A 9,776-nucleotide genomic window follows, 5' to 3' on the forward strand; every position below is an offset into this window, starting at 1 on the left:
ATTATATAGTGTAGTGCTATTAACACACCCTTTTTTGTTATTAACACATCCTCTATATGGTGAGAACCAATCATCAATCAAATTCAAGTAACAAGTTTGTAAATAAAAAAAAATTGTGGATAAGAAAATAGATAGGTGTGTTAATAGAAAATAAGGGCGTGTCAATATAAAACCCAAAATATAATGAAAAAAATTTAAAAAAATTAAAAAATAAAGAAGAAAAACGAAGAAAGGTAAAAGACGGTGGAGGAAATCTAGGAACTGACGTTAGCTCAAACAGAGCAAAAAAGAAGAAGAAGAACTCCGTCGTTGCTGCTCTGTTCACTTCCGGCGATCACCCACAGGTTACCGAGTACGATTCTTCTCTTAAATTTCCTATCTTTTTACTCCAAATCCATTTCGATCACCAAATAGATTAAGCATGACCTCTTGAATCGAATTTGGATTTGGTTTTAGTGAATTTCGCTGCTGTAGATTTATCACTGTGTTATTTAGGGCTAGCAAACAACATTGAATAATGCTCACATTAGGATTAGGATTGCTGTTCATCACTGTAATTCAATTTAGTCTCACCTTGGAATTTGACTAGTAATTCAATTGATATGCATTGTGATTGGTTTTGGATTACTTGAATTTCAGGCTGTGTGCTATTTTTTATGGTAAAGCACTAGAATTTGATACACTCCATGGCCAAGCCTGAGCCGAGAGCTCGCACTGTCCTTGAGCCACTCTCATACTTCAACCTCTCTGAGCAGTCTCGTGCCCCGGTTAGGTCCCTTGCTATCTCCAATGTCTCGGATTCGGAGTGTCTAATCTACCTTGGGACTCAGTTTGGAGGGCTGTTTTTGTTCTCTCTAGACCCTAAGGATCTCAATGCTGCATCTGCATCGGAGCCTTCGAGTAGTCCCTCGGTCCTGCAGAACATTAAGTTTGTGAGGAACGTTTTGGTTGGAAATTCGTCGGTGGATTATATACATGTGTTTGGTGAGATTGGGAAGGTTTTAGTGCTCTTGGATGGCTTTTTGTTTTTGGTTGATTCACTTCTGCTGCAGCCGGCGAAGAAGTTGAGTTTCCTGAGAGGGATTTCTGTCATTACGAGGAGGTTAAGAAGTAGTGAATCAGAGTGTTCGAATTTGTCAGAAGGTGCTGGCAGTTCATCAGAGTATACGAGTACAAGTCAGCGGTTTTTGAAAAAGTTGGGAGGTGGGATAAGAGCAAATGGATTGAAAGTGAAAGAAGCAATGCAGCACCGGGTGGGAAATCATGTCTTTTCTGTCGTGATTGGTAAAAGATTGATATTGTTAGAGTTTGTTTTGAGTAATAGAGTAGGTAAGATTGATCAAGACGTTGATGATGGGTCTTTTGTTATTCTAAAAGAAATTCAATGTATCGATGGGGTTATGGCCATGGTATGGCTCAATGATTCGATAATTGTGAGCACACTCAATGGGTATACTTTGTTTTCTTGTGTTACGGGACAAAGTGGTGTGATATTTTCGTTACCAGATGTTTCTAGTCCACCACGGCTTAAATTGCTGTGTAAAGAATGGAATGTTCTCTTGTTGGTGGACAATGTTGGCATCATCGCAAATGCCCATGGGCAGCCGGTTGGTGGGAGCTTGGTGTTCCATCGTGACCCTGATTCTATTGGAGAGATATCTTCATATGTGGTTGTTGCAAAGGATGGAAAGATGGAACTGTATCATAAGAAAACAGGTAGGTGTGTTCAGATGGTCACGTTTGGTGGTGAAGGGGTTGGAGGGCCTTGTATTGTTGCGGATGAGGAAGATGGAAGTGGAAAACTTATTGTCGTTGCAACACCCACCAAGGTATGAAAAAGTGTTGATCCAAGAGGTTATTTGGATTTATTCTTTCAGCATTTATCACAAGTATTTTTGTTTTTCATGATTTTATCAAATCTTCATAGTTTCCGCTGAATGGAAGACAATTTGTATATTGCAATTACCTAGGATGCTGCTGGGAAATCTTGTTCCAACTTGATTAGAGCTAAAACCATTTGTTACAATCACTTTATTCTATGTAGACAAGAGTATCTTCTCTTCTATTGTTGTTAATAATAAACTTCCGGAATGTCTTACTTGAAACATGTGTTCATAGTGCTTTTGATTTTTATGTTTTCCTTTGACATGATTGCCACGATAGCTTGTGCTAGTCAACTTGATACATGGTTGATAACCAGTGGAGGTTGACATTGACTCTTATCCTTTTCTTATTATTGAGTTGATTATTCAGAGTTTTTTACATCTATCCTCTTGATGTTGCAAATTTATAGGTTATTTGCTATCGGAAGTTACCTTCTGAAGAACAAATTAAAGATCTGTTGAGAAAAAAGAACTTCAAGGAAGCCATCTCCTTAGTGGAGGAGCTTGAGTGTGAAGGCGAATTATCAAAAGATATGCTGTCATTTGTTCATGCTCAAGTGGGTTTTCTCTTACTTTTTGACTTGCATTTTGAGGAAGCAGTGGATCACTTTTTGCAGTCTGAGACAATGCAGCCTTCCGAAGTATTTCCATTTATAATGAGGGATCCAAATCGATGGTCACTACTGGTATGATTTTGGAGATTCCGGTAGTTTACTCATTTGCATCTTTAATACATTCATAGAGATGTTCTAAACCCTAACTTATTTGTACTGATACTGAGTGAGTTTTGTAATCCTTAGCATTTGAACTTGCGTTCTTAGGTTCCTAGAAACCGTTATTGGGGTTTGCATCCTCCCCCTGCTCCTCTGGAAGATGTTGTAGATGATGGATTGATGGCGATTCAAAGAGCAATCTTTCTGAGGAAAGCAGGTGTAGAGACTGTGGTAGATGATGCATTTCTCCTTAAACTGCCAAGCCGAGATGATCTATTGGAGTCAGCCATTAAGTCAATTACTAGGTGTGTACGTTATTCTTGTTATATGTTACACACATATTTTTCCCATGAATTGCTATTGCTTATTCTTTAGGAAACGGTAGGGGTCAAATTGAGATTATATAGCTTTGAGTTTCTTGATATTGCAACAATTTTCATTATCATTTGGTTTTAGTTATTGGTTGTTACATGTAAATGTTTCTGGATACATTCTTGTCACAGGTATTTGGAGGTTTCCCGTGATAAAGAGTTGACGCCATCAGTGAGGGAGGGAGTTGACACATTATTAATGTATTTGTACAGAGCTTTAAATAATGTCAATGAAATGGAGAAGCTAGTATCTTCTGCAAATTCTTGTGTTGTGGTATGTTTTCTTATTTCTTCTTTTTAGTATTTTCTGTGATACATTTTTTCCAATGCTGAAGGATCTTGCTCTTGTTTCCATTTTGAAGTACTTTTACTTCCAAAGAATACATATCTATTGGAGAAACATAAAATTGGAGGAAAGTTCAGCTGTTATGCATTATAGTGTGTTAGAAAAAACTTGAAATACCAAAGCATGTTGCACTATTACAAAGATAATAATAAGAAGGGATCCACAATAAGAAAAATAAGCAGTGTTGTAGACCCAATTTATTAAATTAATTTCACCATTATAGAATTCATTTACGTCAAAATTTGAATCAGAAAAAACGTATTAGTGCTGTAGAGTATAAAAATGAGATAGGTGGATTAATGGTGTAGTTGGAAAAGAAAGACATTCCACACAAACTGGACCATGGTAATGTTCAGTGTCATATTATTTTGGTTCTGGGATCCAGAATCACATCTGTTTTCAATTTTTAGATGACAGTTTTAGGATTTTAACCAACTAGAAAGGGAAACTTGTCCTAGACTACTGTCTTGGTGGCATTTTATTTATGTTTGAATCTTTGGAATCAAAAGTAACATAATTTGTGGGCCTCAAGACAATGCATTGTGAGGATGTTGATTAGTTGGGAAATCTTAGCATCCCAATGTGTTGAAAATTTTATCTGGAGCCCTTGAAGGATGATTAAAGAACTTTTTTGGGCGGTGCAGGAGGAGTTGGAAAGTCTCTTAGATGACTCTGGGCATTTGCGAACGCTTGCTTTTCTGTATTCAAGTAAAGGAATGAGCTCAAAGGCTCTTGCTATCTGGCGCATTTTGGCAAGAAATTTTTCATCCGGCCTTTGGAAAGATCATTCTTCTGAGAGTAGTTCACATAGTGTTGGTACAAATATTCTCTCTGGTAAAGAGACTGCTGCAGCTGAGGCGTCAAAGATTCTTGAGGAGTCATCTGATTCACAGCTGGTTCTACAACATCTTGGATGGGTATGTCAATTGTTCTGTAACGTGGATGGTCTATGTTTTTTTAGAAGGTTTGTGATTATAGATAAGGTTATGCTTCACAAGTCTGATGTTTAATCAGCTGCTGGTTGGTGTTGTTAGGTTGCAGAAATCAACCAGGTCTTTGCAGTTCAGATTTTGACATCGGAGAAAAGAGACAATCAGCTCCCACCAGGTGCGACTATATCTTCTCCTAGTAAATTTTGGTTCTGATGTTGACTTCATTGATCAGATGCCTATGTTGTCATGATTTAACAAACCTGAAGTCATTATAGGATTGGGGTTGTGATAGGTTTTTTTTCTTCTTCTTTCTAAATTGGTAATATAGGGTTGTTTTTGTTTGAAAAAACTCTGGAGGTTCAACAAGCTTTTATGTTTTTATGGGTCTGCTGATGTCCCATGTCTAATAGTCCAATTCTTTCCCAGTGGAAATTTGTAAATCATGGCAGATGTCACTTGTTAACTTGAAACTCAAAAATCAGTATATTGATTCTATCTAAAGGTAAAGGTAAACAACGTAAACTCTATTTTTTTTTTTTTAAGAGAGCAAAAAACCATTTCAAACCTACACATTCATTTTCATATTTTCAGCCTTTTCCAATAATTTTTGTATTGCACTATTGTGGTATTGCTTTTCTATTTGACATCTAGATACTTAATGGTTATTGATTAAGCATTATAATGGTTTAGTCTATTAGAGAAATCTATGTAGTACTCGATCCTTAGATAATGTTTCTTTTGACTGCAGAGGAAGTGATTGCAGCTATTGATCCAAAGAAAGTTGAAATACTTCAAAGGTAAGTCATTATAATACTGCACTAAACACTTCCTTTGACAATAAAATTGTTCTTGTCTGTGTTCGAGTGAAATTTTTCACATTGAGGTCCTTTATCCGGACAGGTACCTTCAGTGGTTGATTGAAGACCAAGATTCTGATGACACTCAGTTCCACACAATATATGCTCTCTCACTTGCTAAGTCAGCCATTGAATCATTCGAAGCAGAAATTAACTCCAGAATCCTTGATCCTGTAAGAAGAGAGGAGACGGGCATTTCTGAATGTAGCACAAGTGCAATCTTTCAAAGTCCTGTGCGGGAACGACTCCAGATTTTTTTACTGTCTTCAGACTTGTATGACCCAGAGGAAGTTCTCGACTTGATTGAAGGATCAGAATTATGGTCAGAGAAGGTCTGTCATAGTTCTTTTTAGGTTGGATATGCTGATTTTATATGATGAGGCCATGGAAAAGTTAATTTTGATTTAGCTTTTTAGGCCAGCCTTATTCATCCCTAATACTGATAATGTTGAATGCCAAAATGGTTAGTCTTCCTTGAATGATAGTGCTACTGCTGGTCTCTGATCCTGAACTTATTCAACAGGCTATTCTTTACAAAAAACTAGGGCAAGAGTCACTGGTACTCCAAATTTTGGCCTTGTAAGTTTCCTCTTACTCTGTAAGGTATCTGCAAGGATGTTATAACAAGTTCATGGTTAATTGGTTCTCATCATCTCATGGCTTTTGCATGTGACTGTGCACCATCTCTTGTTTATTTATCTAGTTTACTCATTGAAAATCCATGTTATACTCCAGTATTATCTTCATAAAGGTGTTTGCTTTGTGAATTTGTTAAATCATATCGTGTAAGTTGTGAAAAGTTATGTTGAGTAATTTCGCATTGCATGGATTTATGACTAGCAATGATAGCAAGAGCTTTAGGTTATCAAAATGACATTCAGTGAAACAGTATATTTATTCATTGTTCTGCTGAACTGAATCATGCTCATTAGTCTCATTGCAATTCAATGCATATTGAAACATCTTCCATAAGCTACTGTAGTTTAATTCCAAACACGGTATTTCAGTAGCATAAGCTGAATGCAAAATTATCATTATTTAAATGTGAAAGCTGCATTGGTGCAATGTTCAGAACGTTTGAACTAATGTGCAATGGCCTTTTAGGAAGCTAGAAGACAGTGAAGCTGCTGAGCAATATTGTGCTGAGATTGGCAGACCAGATGTTTATATGCAGTTGGTTCTCTTTCTCTCTGTCTTTCTCTTTCTCCAATTGTGCACACACAAGCAAAGAAAACACCTAAAAACACGTGCTGCCACGCATATGTAAAGTATGCCTGTGATAAACTTATTATTTCCCTAATTTTTCTTTTTGTTCATGCTGTGAGAATTCAGGTTACTTGATATGTATTTGGATCCACAAGATGGGAAGGAGCCTATGTTTAAGGCTGCTGTTCGCCTACTCCACAATCATGGGGAATCATTGGATCCTTTGCAAGTCTTGGAGGTATCTGATTCTCTTCCTCTTATTTTTGGAAATTTAAACAGAATCAGAGAAATACTGGAACTTTGCACAAATCCACAGAATTTCTTCAGTTCATTAAGATTTTTTTATTTCGAAAATTCATTGAGATTAGAGTTATATTGTTGAGGCCTCTTGGGTTTAATGTTGCAGAGATTGTCCCCAGATATGCCCCTTCAACTTGCTTCTGAGACTATATTAAGAATGTTGAGAGCTAGACTTCATCATCATCGTCAAGGACGTGTAAGTTTTTCATTTGGTTTTTCTCAGAGATCTTTAGTATGACGCCATAAGATCATGGAAGAGCTGTAGAAAAATTATTGACTGGAATTTTAGTTAATCTAACCTTTTGCTGTACTTTGTCGGAAGTTATCATTAGCGTAATGTCATATTTGATTAGTCTCTCCAGCTGGCCCCTTATTTGGCAGAGATTTTCATTCCCTATTAAAATTGTTTGCTTTTCAGATTGTGCACAATCTGGCCCGTGCCTTAGATACCGATGCAAGTTTAGCAATATTAGAGGAAAGATCAAGGCATGTGCAGATCAATGATGAAAGCCTTTGTGATTCTTGTCATGCACGCCTGGGAACTAAACTTTTTGCAATGTACCCTGATGACACCATAGTCTGTTATAAGGTTGGCCATGTTGACCTTTACTCATTTTATGATTTTTATTGTTTTTGGAATCTCAATAGTGAGGCATTCATAACTTATTTTCTGAAATTCAGACCAAAAAATAAAGAATTGCTTTCTAAAACCTTCACCAGACCACTGTATTGAGCAACGAAAGTAAAAGCATACCAGTTTCCTGACCTAGGCAATAATAGCATATTATGATTTCTGCAACCTTGCAGTATTCAACATTCTACTGGTGAAAAAAAAGTTAAATGATCTTGAGAACATCTAATGAAGATCCTTTGTTGTGCAGTGTTTTCGTCGCCAGGGTGAATCTACTTCAGTCACTGGTCGCAACTTTAAACAAGATGTCCTAGTGAAACCTGGCTGGCTTGTGACCCGGTAAATCCAGTGAATTTTGATATTATAATGAGACAGAAGAATGAGGCTGCGTGGTCACTGTGTTTATGCTGTATCTTGAGGCGTTGGACCAGAACTTTCAGGTAGCGATTGCTGAAGCGCATAGGAGGACAAGAGACCAAGTCCCAACCTTCTAGTGTATTGTTCCATAGAGGAAAACAATCTTTACGGAGAGTACATTGTTCCTTGTTCAGTTGTTTTATCCTCATCAATCCCACCTTTGTAAAAGGAAAAAGAACTGCAAGCATGATGTCACGGTTACTGGGTTCATTTGTGACCTGATTGAAGCTCTAAAGAAACATGGTGTCAGAAGTTTGAGATCCAGCTAACCATTATTGCTCTATGGCACCGTGCATCTCAAGATCAGAGAATAGAACTGTGAGTTTTCATAACTCTGTTATATTGACCAAGATACTGTATCTATAACTGAAGTTGGAGGGATCAGGACTCTGCATTGCTCAGTCTGGTAGATACACTGAGCATTGATGTTCGTGTTTACACTCTTCTGTCATCAGAGTTCTAGTCCCCATCATCAGAGGTTAAAAACAATGTTGTACATTCAAAATTTTGACAAATTTTTGTAACATGTATGCAATCATTGTTGATTTCTGAGGTTAGGAAGGTCCATGGACCACTAATTGAATTCTCCAACATCGCAGAGCTCACATAGGCTGTTTATATAATCTAACTACAGCTATTCATATTCATATTTGAATGATTTTTTAGGGTTTTTGGTATCTACTGAAAATAAGACCATGTAAATGGTTTCTTCGTTAAACATTGAAGGGGCTAAAGAATTAGCATCCCTTGTACTAGCTGATGTTGTCCTTGTTTGAATATGATGTCATTTTACAGTGTAGAATTAGATTTTTGGGTTTAGAGGACAAAGTGAGTATTACAGATGGGTTTTTCCCTTTCTTTGCTGCTTAGTTCTTATATAACATCTGGATTAAGCAAGTGGAAAGCACACAGATTCCACAAAATCATGGACCATGGTAGACCTGTTTGGCTCTTTATCCACAGATAGCTTCAATAGTAGGATGGATAGAAAGAAAATCTAAGTAACCCACAACCAAACAGACCCAACCAATGACAACCATCCAACTCAGCCTCCTTACTCCCTCCACCTTATCCCTCTCACTCTTCTTCCCTACACCACCAATCTTCCCCTCCAAGAATCTAAAAACCTGTCCTCCACACTCTCCCTTTCAGATCTTCATCTCCTTCCTCTTCTCTACTCTTCATCACAGTCCTCAGAAACACAAAACACAACCCAAAAGAGAGAGGGGGAGAAGTAAATCAAGATGTCTCTCACTATTCCCACAAACTTCTCAAAGTCCATGTTGAAGCCTAAGCTCAGCTCTCCCTTGGTCCTAAAGCCAAGGACCATGGTCACTGTGTGCTCAGCCACCCCAAACCCAGAGAAAATATCCACTGCTTCAGCAATGCAGACTTTCTCTGCTGCCCTCGCACTCTCCTCCATCATCTTGGGCGCAGCTCCTATCCCAGCCATGGCTGACATCGCAGGGCTAACCCCATGCAAGGACTCCAAGCAGTTCGCCAAGCGCGAGAAGCAGTCGATCAAGAAGCTCGAGTCATCATTGAAGCTGTACGCACCGGACAGCGCACCTGCCTTGGCCATCAATGCAACCATAGAGAAGACCAAGAGAAGGTTTGACAACTACGGCAAGCAGGGTTTACTCTGTGGGGCTGATGGTCTCCCTCATTTGATTGTGAGCGGTGACCAGAGGCACTGGGGTGAGTTCATCACCCCCGGGATTCTGTTCCTTTACATTGCTGGGTGGATCGGGTGGGTTGGAAGGAGCTACTTGATTGCCATTAGGGATGACAAGAAGCCAACACAGAAGGAGATCATCATTGATGTGCCTTTGGCTACTGGCTTGGTTTTCAGAGGCTTCAGTTGGCCCATTGCTGCTTACAGAGAGTTGTTGAACGGTGAACTCATTGCCAAGGACGTGTAAACTTAGCTTTTCAGGTCATTTTGGGTTTTTATTTGTTTCAATTTCTTGTATAATATGTAAAACTTACATGGATTATGTGTATGAAATGCTTGTGTTCGAAACTGATCTATCCAACTTTGACATTTCTACCTTTAATTTGTTTATAATTAACAGTCATAGATAGATATATGGTGCATTCCCCAAAAAAAAAAAAAAAAA

The 9,776-nt window shown here is 38.2% G+C and overlaps 2 protein-coding genes across 2 annotated transcripts; both read left to right on the top strand.

Annotated features, from left to right (window-relative positions):
• The first annotated feature begins 298 nt into the window (after positions 1–298).
• On the top strand, positions 299–8,142 carry LOC101303970 (transforming growth factor-beta receptor-associated protein 1-like). The gene is made up of 14 exons (XM_004293676.1): positions 299–352; positions 640–1,829; positions 2,294–2,569; positions 2,705–2,901; positions 3,100–3,241; positions 3,958–4,230; positions 4,348–4,420; positions 4,994–5,042; positions 5,146–5,434; positions 5,626–5,681; positions 6,435–6,546; positions 6,715–6,804; positions 7,027–7,197; positions 7,490–8,142. The coding sequence occupies exons 2-14, from the start codon at positions 687–689 to the stop codon at positions 7,580–7,582; spliced, it is 2,964 nt and encodes a 987-aa protein (XP_004293724.1). The 5' UTR covers positions 299–352; positions 640–686; the 3' UTR covers positions 7,583–8,142.
• A 648-nt stretch (positions 8,143–8,790) lies between these two features.
• LOC101304254 (photosystem I reaction center subunit III, chloroplastic-like) lies at positions 8,791–9,720 on the top strand. The gene has a single exon (XM_004293677.1). The coding sequence runs from the start codon at positions 8,901–8,903 to the stop codon at positions 9,576–9,578; it is 678 nt and encodes a 225-aa protein (XP_004293725.1). The 5' UTR covers positions 8,791–8,900; the 3' UTR covers positions 9,579–9,720.
• The last annotated feature ends 56 nt before the right edge of the window (positions 9,721–9,776 follow it).

Source organism: Fragaria vesca, linkage group LG3, assembly GCF_000184155.1.
Source record: "Fragaria vesca subsp. vesca linkage group LG3, FraVesHawaii_1.0, whole genome shotgun sequence".
NCBI lineage: Eukaryota > Viridiplantae > Streptophyta > Magnoliopsida > Rosales > Rosaceae > Fragaria > Fragaria vesca.